Here is a 26,013-nt window from a genome sequence, read left to right as displayed (position 1 = left end):
GCTCTCCTGTTCCCCCTGTGGGGCGCAGGGACCCACCTCACCCCCAGCAGGGGGCCCCACGTGGCGGCTCAATGGGGAAACGCTACCAAACTCCACAGGCCTTCGGATCCTGAGGTCTAACACGGTGACGATAAAGGGTTTCTCCAGCTCGTTCGAGGGTCTGTGGAGCTGCCACCTGCCTGGGGATCCGCCCCGGTCTGGGGGCTACTGCCTGGAGCACGACCCGGGGGCGCACGGGACCCAGGAGAGCCCCCCCACCCGGCCCCGGCCCCACCAGTCCAGGTGTGTGGATCTCCCCAGGCCCTGCGCCCCCTGCGCGTCTCCGCCCGATTCCAGCTCAACTGGGGCTGCAGGCAACCGGCCGAGAGGGGCAGAAATTAAAGGCACCAGCCCTGGGTGAAGCTGTTCCCTGTGGCTGTTCCCCAGCTCCCACCCAGAGTTAGCTGCATCTCAGCGCCCGGCGAGGGGTCCCTGGATAACCAGCCCCGTGTCCCACCCCAGCGTAGGCGCTGACTCCATGGCTCCAGGGCTGGAGCACCCACAGGGAAAAATTACTGGGTGCTCCGCACCCACCGGCAGCCAAGCTCCCCCCTCGTCTCCCCCAGTGCCCCGAGGCCCCGCTCCTCCCCCCCAGCGCTTCCTGCCGCCTAACAGCTGTTTGCTGGTGATTATGACTTTTCGGGAGGGAGGGGGAGGAGTGGGGACACCACACGCTGGGGGGGAGGGGGGAGGTGGAGAAGAGGCAGGGCCAGGGCAGGGACTTGGGGGAGGGGGTGGAATGGGGCTGGGGTGACGGTGGTGCAGGAGCAGGGCCGGGGCGGAGGGGGGGTGTTGGGCACCCACCGGGAATGGGGGAAGTCGGTGCCTGTGCACCCCAGAGGTGCCGCATCTGAGCTCCAGGTGAGGGGTCCCTGTGTATCCACCCCCTGTCCCACCCCAGAGGTGGCTGCATCTCAGCCCTGGGGGAGGGGTTCCTGTATAACGATGAGCCCAGCCGGGCTGCGTCCACACTGCAAAGCAACGGGCCCAGGGGCCTGGCTTGACTCCGGCTCGGCCCCTCCGTCCCCAGGACGCTGGTGTCGCGCGATGCGGGTGCAGCCGGCCCCTCGGCGGCTCGGCCGGGGCTCCTGCAGGCCGGGCCCTGGCACGAGACGGCCCGAGCGACGGGAGCCGGGTGCTGGGGGCCGTGTGCCGTGATGCCCGCGGGCGGCTTGTCCTGCCTGCAGCCTGGCGCCCCCTCGGGGACGGACGCAGGGCCGCAGCCGGGAGCTGGTAGTGGCCTCGCCCGGCCCCTGTGGATAAATCCTGCCAGGGCGAGGGGCTGCAGGCGGGGCTTTGTCAGGGGTGAACGGTGCTGAATGGCGACCCCCTTTGCTCGTTAGGGGCTCCAAGGGTCACGGGGGATCCCTGTATACGGGCCCCACCCCAGAGCTAGGTGCAACACTGAGCAAGGGGATCCCTGTATAATCAGCCACCCCACCCCAGAGGTGGCTGCATCTCAGCGCCAGGCCAGGGGTCCCCGTCACTTTTACTCTCTCGTAGGCAGGACCCATCAGGCTCTGGTGTTCGCAGGCCCGGAGGTGACGGCAGAAGCCGGCTCCACTGTGAATCTGTCCTGCAACCTGACGGGGCCGAGGCTGAGCTGGTGGTGGGTCCCGCGATACCCGCGCTGCGCTGGTGGCAGCGGTGGGATACAGACGATTTACACAGTGACGGCGGCCGGGGCAGCCAACGCTCCGGAGGGGAGATTTCAGAAGCGGCTGCGGCTCCTAATGGATCAGGGCACCCGAACCTCCGTCCTCGAACTCCGACCCCTCCACATGAACGACTCGGGGGCCTTCTTCTGTGCCAGCCCCAGCCAGGAGGCCCCACTGATCTCCATGACCGTCACCCCCGGTAACAGCACTGCTGGGGGGCGGGAGCCAGGACGCCTGGGTTCTCTCCCTGGCTCTGGAAGGGGGGAGGGGTTGAGGGTTTTGATGTGGGGGCTATAGCCTGGAGCGGGGGGGGGGGGGAGGTGGAGTGGGAAGCAGCCAGCAGGGGGCAGGTCGTTAACTGGATCCATCACTTTGGGCTCTGCCCCCACAGGCTGCCCGGCCGGGGCGTCCATCACCGCGGTCCCCCAGGAGCCAGTCGGGGAGGGAGCGTCTGTGTCGCTCTCCTGTTCCCCCTGTGGGGCGCAGGGACCCACCTCACCCCCAGCAGGGGGCGCCACGTGGTGGCTCAATGGGAAGCCGCTGCCAGACTCCGCAGCCCTTCGGATCCTGAGGGCCAAGGTGACGATAGAGGGTTTCTCCAGCCGCTGGGAGGGTCTGTGGAGCTGCCACCTGCCTGGGGATCCCCCCCGGTCTGGGGGCTACTGCCTGGAGCGCCACCCGGGGGCGCACGGGACCCAGGAGAGCCCCCCACCCGGCCCCACCCCCGTCAGTCCAGGTGAGCGGATCTCCCCAGGCCCTGCACCCCCCTCGCGTCTCCGCCCAATTCCAGCTCAGCTGGGGCTGCAGGCGACCGGCCCAGAGGGGCAGAAATTAAAGGCACCAGCCCTGGGTGAAGCCGTTCCCCATGGCTGTTCCCCAGCTCCCACCCAGAGGTGGCTGCAGCTCAGCGCCGGGCGAGGGGTCCCTGTGTAACCAGCCCCGTGTCCCACCCCAGAGGTGGCTGCAGCTCAGCGCCCGGCGAGGGGTCCCCGTGTAACCAGCCCCGTGTCCCGCCCCAGAGGTGGCTGCAGCTCAGCGCCCGGCGAGGGGTCCCTGGGTAACCAGCCCCGTGTCCCGCCCCAGAGGTGGCTGCAGCTCAGCGCCCGGCGAGGGGTCCCTGGGTAACCAGCCCCGTGTCCCGCCCCAGAGGTGGCTGCAGCTCAGCGCCGGGCGAGTGATCCCAGCCCCCATTCTTTCCCCAGGCCCCAGTCCCACCTCGCTCCTGCCTCTGGTCGGGGGCTGCGCGGGGGCCGCTCTGGGCCTGGTCCTCGTGGGCATCGTCGCTGTTATTTGCCGTAGGAGGCGCCGGGCCAGGGCCGCCAGGTACAGGGGGGCAATGGGGGGGGCGGTGCTGGGGGCTGAACAATCCCGGGGGGCGGGGGAGGTAGGCGGGGTCAGTCCATGGGGGGGGGGATGGACTGGGGCAGCGATAGGGGGAGATTCCAACGGGGGGGTGGAATGGGGAGGGAGTTGGGGGGTCCCATGGGGGCTAATGGGGCTATAGGGGGAAATATTTCTACAGGGGACAGGGGGCGATTGGGGAATGAAGGGTGGGGGTGTCCTAGGGGCTGGTACACACAGGACATCCTAGTCCATAGGGGAGGGGCCCAGGCTGGGGGCTATAGGGGATGCCGCTCTATAGGGACCAGGAGAGGCAGACACAGAGCTCTGTACCCCGGGTGGGTATAGACCCTATAGGGGGCTGGGGAAGGGATAGCGGGAGAGTTCGTCTGTGGGGGCCTGAGGCAGGGGGGCAGCCTGGGGGCCGTAGGGCAGGGGATTCTCTGGGGGGGGAGGCCGCCGGCCGCTATAGGGGGTTATTCCATAGGGGCCGGGCCTGGCCCAGGCGTTTCCCTGCCTCTAACTGTCCCCATCCCCCCCCCAGCGCGACCCCCAGGGTGACGGAAATGGACAGAAAATCGGAGCGAGCAGGTGAGTGCCGGGGGCGGGGCATGGGGCAGGGGCCTGTCCCCTCTCGGGGGCGCCGGCTCCCCCCAGCCCCAGGGCAGGGCCTGGCTGGCTCAGGGGGGCAGGGAATGGGGCAGGGGCCTGTCCCCTCTAGGGGGCACCGGCTCCCCCCAGCCCCAGGGCAGGGACTGGCTGGCTCAGGGGGGCAGGGAATGGGGCAGGGGCCTGGCCCTCTGGGGGGCGCTGGCTCCCCCCGGCCCCAGGGCAGGGACTGGCTGGCTCAGGGGGGCAGGGAATGGGGCAGGGGCCTGTCCCCACGAGGGGGCACCGGGTCCCCCCAGCCCCAGGGCAGGGACTGGCTGGCTCAGGGGGGCGAGGAGTGGGGCAGGGGCCTGGCCCTCTGGGGGGCGCTGGCTGCCCCCGGCCCCAGGGCGGGGACTGGCTGGCTATGGGGGGCGGGGAGTGGGGCAGGGGCCTGTCCCCTCTGGGGGGCGCCGGCTCCCCCCAGCCCCAGGGCAGGGCCTGGCTGGCTCAGGGGGGCAGGGAACGGGCCTGGCCCCTGCGCCGGCTCCCTGTCCCGGGGTCCCCGGGGGATGCTCGGGACCTGCTCCCTACGGAGCCAGGCAGGATCTGGGGGACCCTCCTCGCTCGGAGCGACTGTCCCCAGCTTCCACCTCCCTGGGTCTGACCCAGAGCATCCAGCCTCCCCCGCCCCACCGTGCGCTTCCCGCAGCGGGTCCGCCCGGGCGGGGCCCTGGGGGGGCAGGGGGCCTGTGCCGAGCTGGGGGCTGTGAGTGCTGAGTGGGGGGTGTTGGCCTGGGAGGACGATCAGCACTGGGGGAGGGGAGACTGGCTGGAGGGAGGGGACCTGGGGCCCCAAGGTGGACCTAGCTGGGGAGGATCCCCTTGTCTGTGCCTGCAAGGCCTGTCTGGGGCTGTGTCCTGGCGGCTAATAAACCTGCTGCTTTCCCGGCTGGCTGAGAGCCCTGGGGAATCGCAGGGAGCCGGGGGGGCCGGGCCTGACTCCCCCCCACGCTCCGGGACAGGGCCCGGCCCCCCCACTCCGCAGCCAGCGGGGAAAGCGGGAGTGTCAGGCGGCAGGAACACGCCGTGGGGCAGAGCCTGTTAGCCCAGAAATCAGGGACTTCCAACCAAGTCCGTTGTGGGGAGTCCTGGGCCAGACGCCCCTCTGGGCCCCCCCCTTAGCCCCCCCACGCAGACCCCTCCAGCCTCCAGCCGCCCCACCTCCGACACCCCCCCTTGCTCCTCTTCTCGCTTCCCGGGCCAAAGGTGTCACCTGGTCACACCCCCATCCTGGGGCCCAGCTCACACAGGTGCAAACAGCCTCACCTGCCCCAGGGCCCAGCAAAACTCACCCCCCCCCCAGTCCCACCCCCACAGTATCAGTGTGAATAAAACCCCTTTGTCACACTCCCACCCACCCCAGGGCAGGGCCTGGCTGGCTCAAGGGGGCAGGGAATGGGGCAGGGGCCTGTCCCCTCTGGGGGGCGCCGGCTCCCCCCGGCCCCAGGGCGGGGACTGGCTGGCTCAGGGGGTGGGAATGGGGCAGGGGCCTGTCCCCTCGGGGGGGGGCTGGTGGCCCAAGCCGTGGCCTCCGTCACCTTTCACTGTCTCTCTCCGTTCCCAGCGGAGCAGCCCGGCCCCCCCGCGCCTGGCGGAGCCGAGCAGAAGCCGCCGCCCCCCAACCCCCACCCTGATGGCGAGGTGACTCCCCTGGCAGTCGGGCGGGGGGGGGGCTTGGCAGGGGTGGGGGGCAGCAGGGGGCGCTGGGCTGGGGGGAGCAGCCTGGGGTCTCAGCAGGGGGCGGGGGCTGAGCAGGGAGTGGGGCCTGCAGAGGGCGCTGGGCAGGGGGAGGGGATGGGCAGGGGGCAGAAGGGGGGGAATGGGTGGGGGCTCGGCCGGGGGCACTGGGCTGGGGGAGAGGGGTGGGGGCTCGGCAGGGAGCAGCAGGGGGTGGGGGAATGGGTGGGGGCTCGGCCGGGGGCACTGGGCTGGGCGGAGAGCGGTGGGGGCTCGGCCGGGGCCGGGGAGGGGGGCATGAGCAGGGTGCGGGGGAATGGGGGGAGGGGAGGGGGGGCTCGGCCGGGGGCAGAGGGGGGCTGAGCGGGGGGCTCTCCCCTGGCAGTCAGGGCTGGCTCCAATGCCACCCCAGGGGGCGCTCACTAGGGGGCGCTCTGCCATCAGCTCGCTCAGCGGGTCGCTCGCCCCCGGGGCCGTAACGCCCCCCTAACCCCGCTCTGTCCTGCCCGGTCTCCGCAGGGCCCCGAGGGGATCTCGTACAGCACCCTGCACTTCCAGGCGCCCCGCGGGGCCGGGGCCGGGGCCAGGGCGGAAACCGGCCCGGCCACCATCTACTCCGAGCTGGCCACCCGCCACGGCTGACGGGCGCGGGCACCTCTGGGGCACGGCCAGGCCCCAGCTCGGGCAAAGACGCCCCCTTCCCTGGAGACTCCCAGCCCCATGCGATTCGGGTGTGGGTGGGGGAGGGTCTATGAGACCATTTCTCTGGTTGGGGTTTCGGGGGGGGGGGGGGAACTGGGTTGACAATATTGTAGGTCCTACATTATGTATTGTAAACAAGTCCAAGTAGGGCATGGCCCCTATGAACTTTTCTGAGGTTTCAACTGGCAACAGACAGGAGGAGGGGCCCCGTCTCCGTTCCTGGCCCCTGGGAGTCACGTCGTAGGTCCTACATTATGTATCATAAACAATGCAAGGTGTAAATAAAGTGGGTGTTGCCCATGAATGAAATTTTGTATGGCTAGAAGGAGTGGGAGGGGGAGGGAGGGTGTATGGCCAAGGAAACTGTTGCTGATAGGAATCAGTCACGATCCACAAACAATATGGTAGGTCCTACATTATGTATTGTAAACAAATCAAATAAGGAACCAGTCCCCCCTCCATTATAGTCCACTGAGAACAATATTGTAGGTCCTACATGATGTATTGTAAACAAGATAAACTGTAAACAAACAGAATCTATTTTTTGCTGGTCCAAACGGCGAAATACCGTGGGAGATGGGTGGGGAATCCTGCTCATGGCAACCAGTGGCCTGGTCTTCCTGACTGCTGAGAATAATATTGTAGGTCCTACCCTGTGCACTGTACAGAAACCCAAGTGTAAACACAACGGGTACTAGCCCCTGTCACGGAGTCCCCGGGCGCTGCTCTGGAGCTGCTCCCCACCAAGCCAGGCAGGACTCTGGGGAGCCTCCTCTCCCTCGGAGCAGCCTGTCTGCAGGGCAAGAAGCTCCCACGGCTTCACCTCCTGGGTCTGACCCCGGAGCATTCAGCCTCCCCCGCCCCTCCGTGCGCTTCCCCCAACGAGTCCGCCCAGGCGGGGTCCTGGGGGGGCCACAGGGTCCTGCCCCCCCACTGCGCAGTCAGACGTGACTCTCAGCCAGCCAGTAACACAGAGGTTTATTCGATGACAGGAACAGGGTCTAACACAGAGCTTGTAGGTATCGCGAGCCGGACCCCTCGGCCGGGTCCATTCTGGGGGCAGTGAGCCAGACCCCCACGTCTGCACTTCACTCCTCGTCCCCAGCCAGCTCCAGACTCCCAACCCCCTCCGGCCCCTCCTCTCTGCTCAGCCCCTTTCCGGGCCAGGAGGTCACCTGACCCCTTTGTCTCCAACACCTTCAGCTGGCACCTTTGCAGAGGAGGGCCCAGGCCATCAGTTGCCAGGAGACAGTGTCAGGCATTTAGGTGCACTGGCCCCTTCCTCTGTACCAATCACACCCCCTGATCCCCCCACCTAGATACTAAGAACTGCAGAGGGGACACTGAGGCACCAACACCGTATTCAGAGAAAACATTAAGAACATTCCCAGCTCATCACAGCCCCAAAGGACATTTTCTGCTTCTCCAAGTGGTAGCAGCTGCGGGCTCTTACATTATGACGCCCTGACTACAATATTGTAGGTCCTACATTTTGTATTGTAAACAAGCCAAAGCATCAACAAAAGGGGTTATTTTTGATTGATTGCATCAACTAAGAGCGGAAGGCGGGGGGTTGGGTCCAGTGGGACAAGGTCCATGGGAACCGGTACCTCTCTCATCCTGGCTCCTGGGGAAAATAGGGTAGGTCCTATGTCAGGAGTCTACCCTCACTTGAAACTGGGCGGTTTCAAAGTGAGGACCCGCATGTCTTCCCCCACCCCAAAATCCTAGGGTAGGTCTCCCCTTCGGCTGCCACCACCCGGTCAATTCCGTGGGCCGGGACACCCCTGTTTCCCCCCTTGGGAACACAGATCAATTCACAGAGGAGGAACCTCCCCCCTCCTCCCTCTCTCCAGCCTGCTCTGGAGACAGAGGTGCCTGGATTCAAACGCCTTGAATCTCACACACACAGGGAAGCAGCCCACTTCCCCCTCCCCTTCCCCTGAATTTCCCCAAGGGAAGGAATTAACCAAGTCCAAAGAAAAGAAAAGAATTTATTAAGAGAACAAAAGAAAATATAGAATCTCTATGAATCCAAGCTGGGCACTCATAGGGTATAACCTTGCTAAGTTCTGGAGAGAATCCTCTCTCTTTCTCAGTACAACCAGTACAAGCAGAATTAAGAATAATCAATAACAAACACACAGAATTGCAAACATAGGATTATTAGATAAGGACACAAAGTATCTTTCTAATACTCACTATCTTGACTAGAAGAAATTAGTTCAGAAAGGAGGAACTTGTAGGGACTTGATTAACTCGTCTGGTCTCTTGAACTCCAAACGGCCAAAGACCAAGACCCCCCCAAACAGAGGGAAAAGTTCCCTCCTAGGAGTTTCAAATTCTCTTCCCTGATTGGTCCTCAGGTCAGATGCCCACCAGGTACTATGCTTTAACCCTTTACTAACTATTCATGACACGCCCCCCAAATCGTCACAGTGGGATCCACTGGCGGCGATTTCCTCCTAGAACTGTAAAACAACCAGAGTAAGAGAAAACATGCACTATTACATCGACTACTAAGCATGAAAACATATTAAGAACAGTTTTTAGCCACTTGATTCTGGGAAACTTTCACGAGAGAGTGCATCAGCAACTTTGTTGGAAGCTCCTGAAATGTGTTGAATGTCAAAGTCAAAGTCTTGGAGAGCTAAGCTCCAGCGGAGAAGTTTCTTGTTGTTTCCCTTGTTGGTGTGAAGCCACTTTAGCGCAGCATGGTCAGTTTGTAGCTGGAACTGCCGGCCCCAAACGTATGGGCGTAGCTTTTCCAAGGCATACACAATGGCGTAACATTCTTTTTCACTGATGGACCAGTGGCTTTCCCTCTCAGACAGTTTCTTGCTGAGAAACACGACAGGATGGAAGTTGTGATCCGGTCCTTCCTGCATTAGTACCGCTCCTACCCCACGTTCAGATGCATCGGTGGTAACTAGGAAGGGTTTGTCAAAGTCTGGGGCCCTTAATACAGGGTCCGACATGAGCATTGCCTTAAGCTGGGTAAAGGCTTTCTGACACTCATCAGTCCACTTAACTGCATTTGGCTGGGTTTTCCTGGTCAGATCAGTTAGTGGGGCAGCGATTTGGCTGTAGTGTGGTACAAATCGCCTGTAATATCCGGCCAAACCTAAGAAGGATTGGACCTGTTTCTTTGACCTTGGGACAGGCCACTGTTGGATAGCCTCCACCTTGGCCTGTAGGGGGTTGATGGTTCCTTGACCCACCTGGTGTCCTAGGTAAGTCACTCTGTTGTGGCCTATTTGACACTTTTTGGCCTTAACAGTTAGTCCTGCCTGCCTGATGCGCTCTAAAACCATTTTCAAATGTTCTAGGTGTTCGGGCCATGAATCAGAAAAAATGGCCACATCATCGAGGTATGCAACTGCACAGTCTTCCAATCCTGCTAGTAGACCATCCACCAGCCTTTGGAAGGTGGCAGGTGCATTCCGCAGTCCGAACGGAAGCACAGTAAACTCATACACCCCTGCATGGGTGATGAAGGCAGATTTTTCCCTGGCGGGTTCATCTAGTGGTACCTGCCAGTATCCCTTGGTTAAATCAATGGTAGAGATGAACTGGGCACGTCCCAACTTTTCCAATAGCTCATCAGTGCGTGGCATTGGGTAGTTGTCTGGACGAGTTACAGCATTTAGCTTACGGTAGTCCACACAAAAGCGTATTTCCCCATCTGGTTTGGGAACCAGAACCACTGGAGATGCCCATGCACTGGTAGAAGGGCGGATGATACCCATCTCCAACATGTTGTCAATCTCCTGTTTAATAGCAACTTTGGCATGAGGTGACACCCGGTAGGGTGGTGTTCTAATCGGGTGAGCATTACCTGTGTCAATGGAGTGGTAGGTTTGCTCAGTCCGTCCTGGGATGGCTGAGAACAAGGGGTCGAAGTCAGTGCACAGTCCCTTGATCTGTTGCCGCTGTAGACGTTGTAGGGTTGTGGAGAGGGTCACCTCTTCCACACCACCATTTCTTTTACCTTCGTAGTAGACACCTTCAGGCCACTCGGTGTCATCTCCTTCCTGAACTGTAAAGTGACAGACCTGTAATTCTCTGGGATAAAAGGGCTTTAGAGAGTTAACATGAAACACTTTAGGCTTTAAAAAGGAATCAGGGAATGTTATGAGGTAGTTAACAGCTCCCAGGCGCTCCTGGACCATGTATGGTCCTTCCCAGGACGCTTCCATCTTATGGGCCTGTTGCGCCTTCAAGACCATGACCTGGTCTCCTACCTTGAAGGACCGCTCCTTGGCATGTCGATCATACCAGACCTTTTGCTCCGCTTGAGCATCTCTTAAGTTCTCTCGAGCAAGGGCCCAAGAGTCTCGGAGGGTGTTTTGAAGGTTGCTTACAAAGTCCAGAATGTTAGTCCCTGGAGGAGGTGTAAACCCCTCCCATTGCTGCTTTACCAGCTGTAATGGCCCCTTAACCTCATGGCCATACACCAGCTCGAATGGTGAGAATCCTAAACTCGGATGTGGAACAGCCCTGTAGGCAAACAGCAACTGTTGTAACACTAGATCCCAATTATTGGAGTGTTCATTGACGAATTTGCGGATCATGGCCCCCAAAGTTCCATTGAACCTTTCCACTAGGCCATTAGTTTGGTGATGGTACGGGGTGGCAACCAAGTGATGCACCCCATGAGTTTCCCACAGGTCTTTCATGGTCCCTGATAGGAAATTTGTTCCCGAATCTGTAAGAATTTCAGAGGGCCAACCCACCCTGGTAAAAATGTCAGTTAAGGCCTGGCACACAGTGTTAGCCCTGGTGTTGCCTAGAGCTACTGCTTCCGGCCATCTGGTAGCAAAGTCCACAAAAGTCAGTATGTACTGCTTTCCTCTGGGGGTCTTTTTTGGGAAAGGACCCATAATATCCACAGCTACTCGCTGAAATGGGACCTCCATTATGGGGAGTGGTTGGAGAGGGGCCTTGACCTGGTCTTGAGGTTTTCCTACCTTTTGGCACACCTCACAAGACCGGACATACTTGACAACGTCCTTGCCCATCCCCTCCCAGTCAAAGGACCTTCCCAACCTGTCTTTGCTTCGTTTCACCCCAGAATGGCCACTGGGATGATCATGGGCTAAGCTTAAGAGCTTTTCCCGGTACTTGGTCGGAACGAGCAACCGTTTTTGAGGATGCCAGCCCTCCTGGTGTCCACCAGAAAGAAATTCCTTGTATAACAGTCCTTTCTCCACAACGAACCGGGATCGGGTAGTAGAGCTGAGAGGCGGTGGGTTGCTGCGTGCCGCCGCCCATGCTTTCTTGAGGCTGTCATCGGCTTCCTGCTCTCTCTGGAACTGTTCCCTTGAGGCGGGAGACACCAGTTCCTCTGGAAGCGATGTAGGTGATGAGGTTGTTTCCGTTGACTGTGGACCGCTCCCCGCTGGTGCACAAAGTGTCATTTCAGGCTCCGGCTGAGCCTCTTGGGTAGGGTTGTTTGCTGCTTCTGCCAGTTCAGGCCCGTTGGCGCCCTCTGGCGGTGGAGTTGCAAGCGCTGGCGCCGGTGCTGGCGCTGGTTGCTCTTCCAGTTCCGGTTCTGGGACTGGATGTACTATGGCTGCTGTAGGTGTTGGCCTGGGATCCGGTTTCACCACCTCTGTCTGGGTCTCTGGTAACACAGACGGGGTCCCGGTGGATGGCTCAGGAACAGGGATGGGTCCGGCAGCTCGTCTGGCTTGGCTGCGTGTAACCACTCCCTCTGTTTTTTGCTGTTCAATGTGTCGGGCCAAGTCGTTCCCCAGTAGCATGGGAATCGGATGGTTGTCATAGACAGCAAAAGTCCACTTCCCTGACCAGCCCTTGTACTGGACAGGTAAACGCACTGTAGGTAATGTTACAGGTTTTGACATGAAGGGTCGAATTGTCACTTTGGTTTTCTGGTTGATGAATTTGGGGTCCACGAAGGTTCGGTGGATAGCTGACACATGTGCTGCAGTGTCTCTCCATGCGATGGTCTCCTTTTCGTCTACTCTCAAAGTTTCCCTATGTTCTAAGGGTATTTGAGATACATCTATGTCCGGCTTTCCTTGGTGTGAAGGTGCAAGGAGTTGCACTCGGTTTAGGTTCTTTGGGCATTTGGCTTTGATATGCCCCAATTCATTGCATTGAAAACATCGCCCAGTTGATGGGTCACCAGTTTGTGTTGGTCTACTGGAGACTGGTGAGGTAGAAGGAAAGGTAGAGTCTGACTGTCCGTGGGTTGTAGGTGTGGGTTTGATTGGTCCGCGACGGTAGGGTTTAGTGTCGGTGTGTACCCTGTTGGATTCGCTCCCCTTGGCAGTAGCTTTCGTGTTGTCTACCGATGCCATCCATCTGGCTCCAATCTCTCCTGCCTCAGTGAGAGTTTTTGGTTTACCATCTTGGATGTAGCGTCTAATGTTCTCAGGAACACCATCTAGGAACTGTTCCATCAATATCAGGAGGTGTAGGTCGTCTAGCTCCTCAACCTTGGATCCTGATATCCAGGAGAAATAGTGTTTTTCCAGGTAAGCAGCGTGCTCTGGAAATGACATCTCTGGTTTCCATTTCTGGGCTCTGAAACGCTGACGGGCGTGATCAGGGGTGATGCCCATTCTGAGTCTGGCCTTGGTTAGGAACAGTGGAAAGTCGTCCATCAGGTCTCTAGGCATTTCAGCTGCCACCAGGGATAATTGTCCGCTGAGCTGTGACCTCAGCTCCAGCATGTATTGATCTTTAGGAAGATGGTATCCAATACAGGCCCTCTCAAAGTTTTCTAAAAAGGCCTCAACATCATCCCCGGCCCTGTAGGCGGGAAATTTTCTCCGAGAAGGTTGATCAGTAGGTTGAAGAGGGATTGGATTGGGTGGAGTTTGCTGTTTAGCTTTTTCTAATTCCAAAGCCTGTGTCTGGATTCGTAGCTCTAACTCTTTGGTTTCCCGGTCAGCCTCTTTGGCTGCCATGGCCCTCCTGTGTTCTGCCTCTTTGGCTTTTTGGGTAGCTTCTAGTTTTTCCATCTCTCTCTGATGGGCAGCTTCCTCCTTCTCTTTTTGTGCCTGTAGGATTTTTAAATTTACTTGAGCAATTTCCAGTTCGGTCTTTGAGTCAGTCATGTCTGTGCCTTCAGGTGCTGGTCACACCCCTCTGCAGTCAGTGAACCGTATGTGTTGCTTGACAGTCCCTACCCCTGCCTATGATAACTTGAGTAAAGAAAGAGAAATCAATCCTTTGTATAGCAAATTGTGGTTTGTGTAATGTTACTGGTTTGTACTGAGAAAGAGGGAAAGAGTTAAAAAAAAAAATTTCTCTGTCTCCCTCTGCTCTGAGTTGCTGTACTCAGCAGCCCAGCTGAAAGGCTGCTGCTAACAATACCCCTGAGAAAAATCTGGTCTATTCCTTAGGGATTTGTGTTGTCCTGTCTTCTGATCCTTTCAAAAGACACAGGGAGAAAAAAAAACCTGGCTGGAGGGTTTGTCTCTCCCCCCCCCGAAACCTGTTTTTCCTGTTGGATGGGAATGTACTTTGGCGAGCACTTCCCCCCACCTCAGGAATCCTGAGTGGTACCTTGTATCACAATGGATGCCAGTACCTCTCCACCGGAGGCTTTGTAACAGAAAGCCCTGCAAAAAACTGAAAATACTTGTAACCCTGAAACTGCCTCAGAGTGCCTCTGGTAGAAAAGCCTTGCCTCTCTCTCTGGGTCCGAAACACCACTGCCACCATGTCAGAGTCTACCCTCACTTGAAACTGGGCGGTTTCAAAGTGAGGACCCGCATGTCTTCCCCCACCCCAAAATCCTAGGGTAGGTCTCCCCTTCGGCTGCCACCACCCGGTCAATTCCGTGGGCCGGGACACCCCTGTTTCCCCCCTTGGGAACACAGATCAATTCACAGAGGAGGAACCTCCCCCCTCCTCCCTCTCTCCAGCCTGCTCTGGAGACAGAGGTGCCTGGATTCAAACGCCTTGAATCTCTACACACAGGGAAGCAGCCCACTTCTTTCTAATACTCACTATCTTGACTAGAAGAAATTAGTTCAGAAAGGAGGAACTTGTAGGGACTTGATTAACTCGTCTGGTCTCTTGAACTCCAAACGGCCAAAGACCAAGACCCCCCCAAACAGAGGGAAAAGTTCCCTCCTAGGAGTTTCAAATTCTCTTCCCTGATTGGTCCTCAGGTCAGATGCCCACCAGGTACTATGCTTTAACCCTTTACTAACTATTCATGACATCCTACCTTATGTATCACAAACAAACCAACTGTAAACCACAGGAGGAGGTCGTGCAAAGCACGTTAAGGCATCTCCAAAGGGGAGGGATTCCCTGAGATCCTGCCCTGGCAGAACCTTCCTATAGGGCCTACGTTATGTTTGTAAACAAGCCAAGCTGTACACAAAGTGGCTGCAGGTTGTGTCTCCAACATTCCTCTTCCCAGGCAACAGCAGGGGCAGGGCCGTTCCCAGGGGGACCCTGAGCGCGGGAACCGGCCATTCCGTACTCCTGCCGGGGGGAATAATAATGTAGGCCCTACATTATGTGTCGTAAATACATGGTCGGTGACCAGACCGGATGGGGGCCCAGAGGGGAGTTTCCGGCGTCGCAGGCGAGTGGAAGGGGATGGGGGTCAGTGCAGTGTGGACGCAGCGCCCGGGAGCGGAGGCCTCAGTCCCGCTGGGGCCTGAAAGACAGGAAAGGAGGGAGACAGACGGCGTGTGAGGCACAGGGCAGAGAAACGGTCGGGGCGAGGGGGGTGTGCTGGGCTGCAGGGAGCGGGGTGGGGGGACAGCAGGGGGGGGGTTGGGCTGCAGGGAGGGGGGCAGGGGGAGCCCCACAGGGGGCGCTGGGCTGTGGGGAGCGGGGTGGGGGGCAGCAGGGGGGGTTGGGCTGCAGGGTGGGGGGCAGGGGGAGCCCCGCAGGGGGCGCTGGCGCGACAGGGGCGGGTACCTGCTGGCCGGCCGGACCCGGGTTCTCCAGTGCACGTAGCCGACGGCCCCGAGGCTGGCGCTGAGGAAGAGGAGGGCGAGGCCCCAGCGCAGGGCCAGCACCGTCACCCCCCCGCCGCTGCCGGGCGCCGAGCCTGAGACCGGACACAGAAGCTTGAGTGGCCACGAACCCGGCGCTGAGCTGCAGCCACCTCTGGGGCAGGACACGGGGCTGGTTACAGGGGACCCCTCGCCGGGTGCTGAGCTGCAGCCACCTCTGAGGCGGGACAGGGGCTGCCAGCACAGGGACCCCTTGGTACATTTCCCCCCACAGGTGGGCTGTGGACCCCAGCGCCCAGGTCTGATCCAAACTCAGGGGTCCCAGCCGACCTCCCGCCGTGGCCTCCAGGCTCCCCCGTCGCTCCCCACCCCACCCCTGGGGCGTCGCCGTTCTGTGCGGCTGGTACCCAGCTGCCCCGCCCCAGAGGTGGTCGCATTGACTGACAGGGACACAGGGCTGAATACGCACCTGGACTTACGGGGGTGGGGCCGGGTGGGGGGCTCTCCTGGGTCCCGTGCGCCCCCGGGTGGCGCTCCAGGCAGTAGCCCCCAGACCGGGGGGGATCCCCAGGCAGGTGGCAGCTCCACAGACCCTCCCAGCGGCTGGAGAAACCCTCTATCGTCACCGTGTTAGACCTCAGGATCCGAAGGGCTGTGGGGTCTGGCGGCGGCTTCCCATTGAGCCGCCACGTGGCGCCCCCTGCTGGGGGTGAAGTGGGTCCCTGCGCCCCACAGGGGGAACAGGAGAGCGACACAGACGCTCCCTCCCTGACCGGCTCCTGGGGGATCATTTCGATGGACGCCCCGGCCGGGCAGCCTGTGGGGGCAGAGCCCAAAGTGATGGGTCCAGTTAACGACCCGCCCCCTGCTGGCTGCTTCCCGCTCCCACCACCCCCCGCCCCAGGCTATAGCCCCCCCCATCAAAACCCGCAACCTCCCCCCCTTCCAGAGCGAGGAGAGAACCCAGGAGTCCTGGCTCCCAGCCCCCTGGCAGTGCCGTTACCGGGGGTGATGGTCACAGAGATGGGTGGGGCCTCCTGCCTGGGGCTGGCACAGAAGAAGGCCCCCGAGTCGTTCATGTGGAGGGGTCGGAGTTCGAGGACGGAGGTTCGGGTGCCCTGATCCATTAGGAGCCGCAGCCGCTTCTGAAATTTCCCCTCCGGAGCGTCGTGTTCCTGGGCCGCCGTCACTGTGTAAATCGTCTGTATCCCACCGCTACCACCAGCGCAGCGCGGGTACCGCGGGACCCACCGCCAGCTCAGCTCAGGCCCCGTCAGGGTGCAGGGGAGCCTCACACGCGAGCCGGCTTCTGCCGTCACCTCCGGGCCTGCGAACACCAGAGCCGGATGGGTCCTGCCTGACGGAGCCCTGGGGAGACGGGGACCCCTCCCCCGGGGCCGAGATGCAGCCACCTCTGGGGTGGGGTGGCTGATTATACAGGGATCCCCTTGCCCAGTGTTGCACCAAGCTCTGGGGTGGGGCCCGTACACAGGGATCCCCCTGTGACCCTAGGAGCCCCCCCCCCTTGCTAATGAGCAAAGGGGGTCGCCGTTCACCCCTGACAAAGCCCCGCCCGCAGCCCCTCGCCTGGCAGTGTTTATCCACAGGGGCCGGGCGAGGCCGCTACCAGCTCCCGGCTGCGGCCCTGCGTCCGTCCCCGAGGGGGCGCCAGGCTGCAGGCAGGATAAGCCCCCCCCGGCGAGGGCGGCCAGGGTGTCTGGGACACGGGCGGCCAGACGTCGCGGAGACACCGGAGCCCCGCGGGGGGGGGGGGGGGTGGTTTACAAACCAGTGTGGACGCCCCAGCCCCAGGGGAACGCAGCCCCCGGCTTCCGCTGCAGCACGACCCTGCCCGGTGCCTGGGTCCCTTCGCGCCCGGGTGTGAGCCCGTCCCGGCTCAGCCGCGCCGAGGCGTGTTACCCCCGTGGGTCATGGGCAGCCGCTCTCCCCCCCCTCGCCCCCAGCCCCTCTGCCAGCCAGGCCTGGCCGTGCCCCGGGGAGGTGGCCGACCGGCCAGCGGTGTCAGGGAATCACCACTGGCGAGTCTGGGGATCCAGAGAGACCTCCCCAGTGTGGAGATGCAGCCACCTCTGGGGCGGGGCGGCCGGTTACACAGGGACCCCTCCCCCGGGGCGGAGATGTGGCCACCTCTGGGGCAGGGCGGCTGGTTATCCAGGGACCCCTGCCCCGGGGCGGAGATGTGGCCACCTCTGGGGCAGGGCAGCTGGTTATCCAGGGACCCTTGCCCCGGGGCGGAGATGTGGCCACCTCTGGGGCAGGGCGGCTGGTTATCCAGGGACCCCTGCCCCGGGGCGGAGATGCAACCACCTCTGGGGTGGGGCGGCTGGTTACACAGGGACCCCTCCCCCGGGGCCGAGATGTGGCCACCTCTGGGGCGGGGCGGCCGGTTATCCAGGGACCCCTCCCCTGGGGCGGAGATGCAACCACCTCTGGGGTGGGGCGGCTGGTTATCCAGGGACCCCTCAGCCCTGGGACAAGCCCTGAGCCTCCCGCCCCGTTGGCTGCCGCCCCGGCCGAGCCCGGCCCCGGCCCCGGCCCCGGCCCCAGCCCCACCCCGCCTGGGAGAGAGGCCAGGCCCCCACCGGGTTGGCTCCTTACCTGCCTGTGCCCCTGGGGGCAGCGCTGCCAGGAGGGCGAGGGCCAGGGGCAGGAGCTGGGGGCGCATGGTGGAGCCGGGGGGTGATCCGGGGAGAGGGGCCTCTGGGGGCAGCTGGCTCTGGGGAGGGGCCTCGTTCCCAGCCGCTGAGGGGAAGAGGAAGGAGGTGGTGAAGCAATCAGGAAACCCACAGAGCTCGGGCAGCTGTAACCCCTTCGCTCCGGTGCTGGGGGGGGCAGCAGGGGGCTCTGCCCGGGCAGTCAGCGCTGCCCCGTTGCCCCAGGGAGCAGGGCAGGGGGAGCCCCACAGGGGGCTCTGGGCTGTGGGGAGCGGGGTGGGGGGCAGCAGGGGGGGTTGGGCTGCAGGGGGGGCAGAGGGAGCCCCACAGGGGGCGCTAGGAGCAGGGGGAGCCCCGCAGGGGGCGGTGGGCTGTGGGGAGCGGGGTGGGGGGCAGCAGGGGGGGTGTTGGGCTGCAGGGGGGGCAGGGGGAGCCCCGCAGGGGGCGCTAGGAGCAGGGGAAGCCCCGCAGGGGGCGCTGGGCTGTGGGGAGCGGGGTGGGAGGTAGCAGGGGGTGCTGGGCTGCAGGGTGGGGGCAGCAGGGGAGCCCCGCAGGGGGCGGGGGCAGCAGGGGGAGCCCCGCAGGGGGCGCTGAGCTGCGGGGAGCGGGGTGAGGGGCAGCAGGGGGGGTTGGGCTGCAGGGAGGGGGGCAGGGGGAGCCCCGCAGGGGGCGCTGAGCTGTGGGGAGCGGGGTGGGGGGCAGCAGGGGGGGTTGGGCTGCAGGGGGGGCAGGGGAGCCCCGCAGGGGGCGCTGGCAGGACGGGGGCGGGTACCTGCTGGCCGGCCGGGCCCGGGTTCTCCAGTGCACGGAGCCGACGGCCCCGAGGCTGGCGCTGAGGAAGAGGAGGGCGAGGCCCCAGCGCAGGGCCAGCACCGTCACCCCCCCGCCGCTGCCGGGCGCCGAGCCTGAGACCGGACACAGAAGCTTGAGCGGCCACGGACCCGGCGCTGAGCTGCAGCCACCTCTGGGGCAGGACACGGGGCTGCCAGCACAGGGACCCAATTAGGCATAACCCTGGGCAACTCGGGAGGGTGGAAAACCACAGTGTCAATGAAGCCTCCCTGCAGCAGGCCTGAATGAACCAAAGTTCTTCCATGTTTGAACATTAATGGACCTACCAGGCCAGCCGCAGAGAATGGAAGGTGGAACAGCCAGTTACCTGGTGCAACCCCGGTACCAGACGGTAACAATGAGGCCTGCTGGCTCCTGGCTAAGGGGCAAGATAACGGGTCAGAGAAGAGTTACTAACGAGCTAGGCTGGTTGCCGCCACGTATGACTTAACTGCTTAATGTAATTGCCACTGCAAAGTGTATCTGCTACAGGGGGATGGAAGGGGGGGGAGACGGGGATTGGGGGGAGGATGGAAATAGCTTAGCTGAAGTTATGTATAAAAAGAGAAAAGCTGCTTGTAGCCGGGTGCTTGATTTGAGACGTGTCTGTCTCCGAGCATCCCGCTTTGAGGTCTCAAATAAACGTTGTCTGCTTCTCCACCTTGGTGTGTTCACTGGCGCGAAGCACAGCGGGCAACGACCCCCCCACTGTTGCTGTCCTCGGGCCTCTGTGCCGGCAACAGTCTTGGTGTCTCTGGGTGGGATCCAGGCTACAATCTAGCCTTGCCCGGACCCCTCCTGGCGGCCGACGAATTGCGGCAACGACTGACGCCCAGCGCGCACCGGTGACTTCATCAGGGGCCTCGGCGGAGTCCCGGTTCGATCGACCCCGGAGGGCAGAACGGTGCAACGTGCTCGAGTAGCCGAGAAGCGGCTGCGGGCGACGGGGGGGAACAGGTCTCGTGGATAAGGTAGGAACAGTCCAGTGGTGTGGACTTTTGCCTGTTAAGACCTGGGGACCCCCAGTGTTTTCCCAGAGGTATGGGGCAGGGACAGAGTACAGGCAGGGCACGGTGTACACCCCTAGAATGCATTCTGGTGAACTGGAAAGTGCTTGGATCGGATCCGATGACTAAGAGTAAACTGAAAAGGTTCTGTACAGTTGACTGGTCTCAGTACCAGCTAGAGGACCAGGAAAGGTGGCCACCGGAGGGATCACTTAATTACAACACGATCCTTCAATTAATTTTGTTTTGTCAGCGAACGAATAAATGGAATGAACATATGTATGCGCAGTTGTTTATGACGTTAAGAGATAGGTCAGATCTTTTGCAAGGATGTAATTTGACTCCAACAGGTTCAATAGCAACTACTGTTAGTCCCCCGAACCCTCCCTGGTTGTAATGGCAGAGTCGGTGTCCCTGTGACGATGCGGTTCTGGCGGGACCCAACTGAGGTGCCAAATCAGGACCAATTGCTCAAACAGGGCAGTCACAGCCCTAGGCTGGGGTTTCTCCACCTCTAAGGCACCAAACCAGCCAGACAAAAAGGACTTTGGTCTCACCCCACTGGCAAACCACAAGTCACACAAGCAATTTCCTTAGACACTCCAGTCTCCCAGTATCACCACCAGTGCACTCGTCCTGGGGATGAATGGTTATGAAAACCAACACCCCAATACAAGAAAAAGGTTCTCTCGATCCCAAAGAATCAAGCCCCAGACCCAGGTTAATATACACATCAGATCTTACCCACAAATCACGCTGTTGCCAATCCTTTAGAATCTAAAATCTAAAGGTTTATTTACAAAGGGAAAAAGGTAGAGATGAGAAGTAGAATTGGTTAAATGGAATCAATAACATACAGTGATGGCAAAGTTCTTAGTTCAGGCTTGCAGCAGTGATGGAGTAAACTGCAGGTTCAAATTAAGTCTCTGGAACATCCCCCGCTGGGATGGGTCAGTCAGTCCTTTGTGCAGAGCTTCAGTTTGTAGCAAAGTCCCTCCAGAGGTCAGAAGCAGGATTGAAGACCAGATGGAGATGATGCCTCAGCCTTATATAGACTTTTCCAGGTGTAAGAACCTCTTTGTCCTCACTGTGGAAAATTACAGCAAAATGGAGTCTGCAGTCACATGGACAAGTCTCTGCATACCTTGCTGAGTTACAAGGCGTATCTGCCTTCTCTCCATGGGTCAGTTGTGTAGCTGATGGTCCTTAATGGGCCATCAAGCTGGCTAGGCAGGGCTACCACCTTGTCTGGGATGTCACCCAGAAGCAGAGCATAATACAAAATACAGACAGTACAGAGCCAATACTTATAACTTCAACTACTAAATGATACACAGACATACAGACAGCATAATCCTAACCAGCAACCCAGAACCTGGTCTTAGACACCTTATATGACCCCCTTTACTTAAGATTTGGTGCCACTACAGGACCTTGGTTGCAACCCATGTTCTATATGGTCCCAATTTATATCAATAACGTCACAGTCCCCTTTGGCTCCTACACCCCCACCATATAAAGAACAGGTACCCCGTGCCTCGGGGATTGCCCCCTCGGTGGGTGTCTGTCCGTTAATCACTGAGACCGCGGTAGCCAGCCCAGCAACGGAGACGCGCACAGCCAGCACTGTGCGAGTTTACACCCGTGTGCCTTTCAACCCAGTGGACCTGGCAGCCTTCAAGGCACAGGCGGGGGAATTCTCCACAAACCCAAGCAAGTTCATCTCAGTTTTCGAGGGGTGTTTGGCCAGCCACAAGCCTGACTGGGACGACTGTAATGTCCTCATGAGAACCCTATTGTCTGAGGTGGAGCGGGCCCAGGTTGTGTCCAAGGCCAGGGAGGAAGCGCAGCGGAGACGGGACGCAGACGCAGCTGCCCCTGGTCCCGAGGCGGCGGTCCCCTGAACTGATCCCGGGTGGAATCCTAACAGTCGCACTCACCTCACCCTCCTCAACTCCTACAAGGAGCTGCTTTTGCACGGACGCCGCCACTCGGCTGTCCGACATCACAACTGGGCCAAGCCTTACGAGCTCGTCCAGGAGCCGAAGGAGAGTCCGGTCGCGTTTCTGCAGCGCGTCCGGGATGCCATTCGGCAACACACTAACGCAGACCCCGATGCTGAGGCAACCGAGGCAGTTATAAAGGGTATATTTACCAGCTGTGCGGCCCCTGACATTAAAAGGAAATTACAGAAAAAGGAGGATTTGATGGGCATGTCCATGGCGCAGATTCTGGAAACTGCAAACAGGGCTTACAGCCTTAGGGAAGGAGAGAAGGAAAAGAGGCAAGTGAAGATGATGGTTGCAGCAGCACAGGCCGGTGGCAGGGGAAAGTTTCAGGAAGGAGGTGGAAGGGGCCGGGGGATGAGAGGCCGTGGACGGGGGCGCCCTGGCTCACAGGAAAGGCGTTTGGGTCGCAATCAGTGTGCCATATGCCGGAAGGAGGGACACTGGAAAAATGAGTGCCCCGAGAGGGAAGATACCCCTATGATGGCAGCAGAGAATCGAGACTAGGGGTGTCAGGGGAGACGGACTATCCTGCCCCCGGAACCCCGAGTAAAAATGCGGGTGGGAAATTTGGAAATAGACTTTCTAGTAGACTCTGGAGCAGCTCGAACTGCCGTAAATCAACCCCTCCAGCTGCCCGTGGCAGATTCCCTCACTGTGGTCGGCGCTACAGGAACAGGAACCAAGTGTCCGGTGTATGCCCCAGCAGAATGTGCTTTGGGAGACAGAACTCTCTCCCACAAGCTGGTTTACCTCCCCGACTGCCCAACGCCTCTACTGGGACGGGATCTGCTTTGTCGCTTAGGTGCCACCCTGCACTTCACCCAAGATGAAATCACCCTCACCTTGCCCCCAGAGAATGCCTGGATAATGACTCTTGCAGTTGAGCCCTCAGCCATGCAAGCCCCAGAGTGGAGCCAGTGGGAGGACCAGGTTTTTCCTCTAGTATGGGCATCGGGGGTCCCAGGAAAGGCAGCACATCACACCCCCATTAAAGTTCAGCTCCTGCCAGGAAAAGGTCCGGTGCGGATCAAGCAGTACCCGAGCAAGAGGGAGTCCAGAGAAGGGCTGCAGGAGACTATAGACCAGTTTCTGAAGTACGGGGTACTGCGAGAATGCCAGTCAGCCTGGAACACCCCCCTCCTGCCTGTTCGAAAGCCCAATGGCACCTATCGGCTGGTCCAGGACCTGAGGGCGGTTAATGAGCGGGTTAAGACTCTGCACCCCCTTGTTCCAAACCCGTATACACTGCTGGCCTCTATAGGGGGGCAGTACACCCACTTTTCAGTCCTGGACTTAAAAGACGCTTTCTTCACAATTCCGGTTGACCCCCAATCCCGGGAGATTTTCTCCTTCGAGTGGGAGGACAAGAAAAGGGTTAAAAAGCAGCTTTGCTGGACTGTGTTGGCCCAGGGGTTTAAAAACTCCCCCACCCTTTTTAGCCAGGCTCTGGCCAGAGACTTGGAGGAGTGGGACAATGCGCCCAGAGTCCTGCTCCTGCAGTATGTAGATGACTTGCTAATTGCTGCCGTGGGTCTGACCCCTTGCCTTAAAGCCACTGTGACCCTCCTGAACTTTGCTGGGCTCCGAGGATACCGGGTGGCTCGGAGCAAGGCTCAGATTGCCCTCTCAGAAGTACAGTACTTAGGGTTTCACATACGGCAGGGGGAGCGGCGGCTCTCAAACGAAAGGAAGGAGGCAATCTGTCAAATTCCTGTCCCCAGCAACCGTAAACGGCTCAGGGCGTTTCTGGGCATGGCAGGCTTCTGCAGAATATGGATCCCAGAGTTCGGACTGTGGGCTAAACCCCTGTACGAATGCGTTAAGGGAGCGGATCACGACCCCTTTCACTGGTCCTCAGAAGCCGACGAGGCATTTAAAGTGTTAAAAAGAAAACTAATGGAAGCCCCCGCCCTGGGTCTGCCGGACCCCTCTAAGCCGTTTCAACTGTATGTGCATGAGAGGAAAGGGGTGGCCCTGGGGGTGCTTACTCAGTTATTAGGCACCTGGAAACGTCCCATAGCCTATTTCTCTAAACAGCTGGATCAAGTTGCCAAGGGGTGGCCGGCCTGCTTGCAGGCGGTCGCAGCAACTGCCCTAGTGCTTGGTGAAGCAGAGAAACTGACTTTGGGGGGGACTGTGCAGGTGTATACCCCTCATATGGTTCAGGCCCTGCTGGATACTAAGGGTGGTCTCTGGCTCACGCAGGCTCAGGTAGCTCGGTACCAGGCTAAACTCTAGAAAATCCTGAAATTACCCTGCAGACCTGCCCCTCCCTTAACCCAGCCACCAGGTTGCCAGAAACAGAGGAGCAGGAACACGACTGTCTGGAGATCATAGATGCCCAATACTCCAGCCGTCCGGCCTTAAAAGATCAGCCACTCCCCAATGCAGACTATGAGTGGTACACTGACGGCAGCAGCTTTGTCACAGATGGGCAAAGGAGGGCGGGCTATGCTGTTGTGACTCTCCACGAAACCGTGGAAGCGGAGGGTTTGCCTGCCGGAACGTCAGCCCAGCTGGCTGAATTGGTAGCTTTAACCCGTGCACTCGAATTGTCAAAAGGGAAAAGAGTGAACATTTTTACTGATTCCAGATACGCCTTTGGAGTGCTACATGCTCATGCAGGGCTGTGGGGGCAAAGAGGAATGCTGACAGCTCAGGGGTCCCCGGTCAAGCATGGGACACAGATCCTCCGGCTCCTGGAAGCGGTGCAGCTCCCCTCAGCAGTAGCAGTGGTGCACTGCAAAGCCCATCAAAAGGAAGATCAAGATGTGGCCAAAGGCAACGCCAGAGCAGACAGGGAGGCCAAGCGAGCTGCTACCCTGGAACCATTGGAAGCTGAGGAGGCCCATGTGCATGCCCTCATCCTGTCAGTGGGTGAGCTCCCAGCCCCTCAGTACTCCCACGAAGAGAGGAACCTGGCCGACTCACTGGGGCTCCAGGAAAAGGAAGGATGGCTCCACTCCGCAGAAGGGAAAATCCTCCTACCTAAGAGCCTAATACGGCCAGTACTACAGAAACTACATCAAACCACCCACACTGGCAGGGAGGCTCTCACCCAGCTTATGAATAAGTATTTTCTAACCTCTGGACTCAGACCCCTGGCATCCCGGGTATAGGCTGAGTGTTTAGTCTGCCAGAAGAACAACCCTCGACCAGGAGTGTCAGTGCCACCAGCCACTCTGGAACCTACCCCAGGGCCAGGATTGGTGTGGCAAGTAGACTTCACTGAGTTCCCCCAGACCCAAGGATTCAGATACCTCCTCGTCTTGGTGGATCGATTCAGCGGATGGCCTGAAGCCTTCCCATGCCGTAACAACACTGCCAGAACGGTGGCTCTCAAGTTTGTCAAGGAGATCATTCCTCGCTTCGGGCTCCCCCAGTGGATGGAATCTGACAATGGAACACACTTCACATCGCAAGTCATTCAGGGGATTTCGGATGTCCTACAAATCACCTGGAAGCTCCACACTCCATGGCGACCACAGGCCCGTGGAGTAGTGGAACGTACTAATCAGACACTCAAGCGGCATCTCTCAAAGGTCTGCCAAGAGGCTTCTCTTCGGTGGCCGGATGCCTTACCCCTTGTTTTGCTCCGAGTTCGTGCTCTCCCAAAGGGCAGGTTAGGGCTTAGTCCCTTCGAGATTATGTTTGGGAGGGCATGGCCTATGAATGGTACACCGGTTCTGTTAGGGGAGTGGGAGGTAGGCTGCGGTTTCTTATCTCAGTACATGTGCTCTCTGTCTGCTGTTCTCTGTTCTCTCCACAGGTATACCAAAGATTTGCAGCCTCTCCCGCTGGACGCCCCTGTCCACTCCCTGCAGCCTGGTGACTCTGTTCTCGTTCGTACCTGGAAGGACGAGCCTCTCCAAGAGAAGTGGAAGGGACCCCACACCGTCCTGCTGATCACCCACACAGCAGCAAAGGTCGAGGGATACAAGAACTGGATCCACTACTCCCGTCTGAAAGCAGTGCCAGCTCCTGAACGGTGAACGGTCCAGCCCGCGGAGAAGACCGCCAGTGACGATCTGGGACTTAAGCTGTTATTCAGGCGACAGTAAGGCCTGCTGGGAATGCCCTGTGACCCCTTTGGACAGTTACAGCGCACTCCCCGTGAACACTCTGAGCGTTGGCTGTGTTTATTTTCACAGGGCCGGCCTAGCCTGTGGGCCTGGTCCCTTTTGTTTGTAATCTGTTTGTTAGTGGTAGTTGTTATTTTGTGGGTATTTGGGGAATTGTGATTGTCAGGCCTTAGGGTCACTTGCCCAGTATGGATTCAGGCCCAGGGTCTGCCACAGTGTTGCTCTTTGCCATAAGATCTCTCCTCTCATTAACTCCCGTTTCTCCCCAGGCGCATGCGGGATGGAGGGGAATCCCTAACAAATTAGAAACAAATACGTATGAGGCCCTGAAGGTTTGTTTTGCCCAAGAGTTTAACCTCTCTAACTGCTGGATCTGCTCCCAAATCC

General features: G+C 59.9%; 2 protein-coding genes across 2 annotated transcripts; one reads left to right on the top strand and one right to left on the bottom strand.

Moving 5' to 3' along the window:
- Window positions 1–1,086: 1,086 nt before the first annotated feature.
- Window positions 1,087–6,092, top strand: LOC123345827. Its single transcript, XM_044982884.1, has 7 exons — window positions 1,087–1,174; window positions 1,573–1,896; window positions 2,089–2,423; window positions 2,857–3,020; window positions 3,583–3,629; window positions 5,254–5,330; window positions 5,886–6,092. The coding sequence occupies exons 1-7, from the start codon at window positions 1,087–1,089 to the stop codon at window positions 6,006–6,008; spliced, it is 1,158 nt and encodes a 385-aa protein (XP_044838819.1). The 3' UTR covers window positions 6,009–6,092.
- Window positions 6,093–14,282: 8,190 nt separating this feature from the next.
- On the bottom strand, window positions 14,283–17,758 carry LOC123345593. The gene is made up of 5 exons (XM_044982576.1): window positions 17,642–17,758; window positions 16,026–16,349; window positions 15,492–15,839; window positions 14,985–15,117; window positions 14,283–14,718 (listed from the first exon to the last, which is right to left on the bottom strand). Exons 1-5 carry the CDS (start codon window positions 17,706–17,708, stop codon window positions 14,703–14,705), a joined length of 888 nt encoding a protein of 295 aa, XP_044838511.1. The 5' UTR covers window positions 17,709–17,758; the 3' UTR covers window positions 14,283–14,702.
- Window positions 17,759–26,013: the final 8,255 nt, after the last annotated feature.

The sequence above is a fragment of the Mauremys mutica genome, chromosome 12, assembly GCF_020497125.1.
Source record: "Mauremys mutica isolate MM-2020 ecotype Southern chromosome 12, ASM2049712v1, whole genome shotgun sequence".
NCBI lineage: Eukaryota > Metazoa > Chordata > Testudines > Geoemydidae > Mauremys > Mauremys mutica.
Note: the sequence above shows the minus strand (reverse complement) of the source record. Positions and strands in the feature narration are given on the sequence as shown.

Excerpts from the sequence above, each read along its gene's own strand:
- LOC123345827 (XM_044982884.1), top strand. The coding sequence starts at position 1,087 with ATGCGGGTGCAGCCGGCCCCTCGGCGGCTCGGCCGGGGCTCCTGCAGG. Across the intron at positions 3,021-3,582 it reads CGCCGGGCCAGGGCCGCCAG|CGCGACCCCCAGGGTGACGG; the intron begins GTACAGGGGGGC and ends TCCCCCCCCCAG. Across the intron at positions 3,630-5,253 it reads CAGAAAATCGGAGCGAGCAG|CGGAGCAGCCCGGCCCCCCC; the intron begins GTGAGTGCCGGG and ends CTCCGTTCCCAG.
- LOC123345593 (XM_044982576.1), bottom strand. The coding sequence starts at position 17,708 with ATGCGCCCCCAGCTCCTGCCCCTGGCCCTCGCCCTCCTGGCAGCGCTG. Across the intron at positions 15,840-16,025 it reads CTCTGTGACCATCACCCCCG|GCTGCCCGGCCGGGGCGTCC; the intron begins GTAACGGCACTG and ends CTGCCCCCACAG. Across the intron at positions 15,118-15,491 it reads CCCCACCCCCGTAAGTCCAG|GCTCGGCGCCCGGCAGCGGC; the intron begins GTGCGTATTCAG and ends GTCCGGTCTCAG.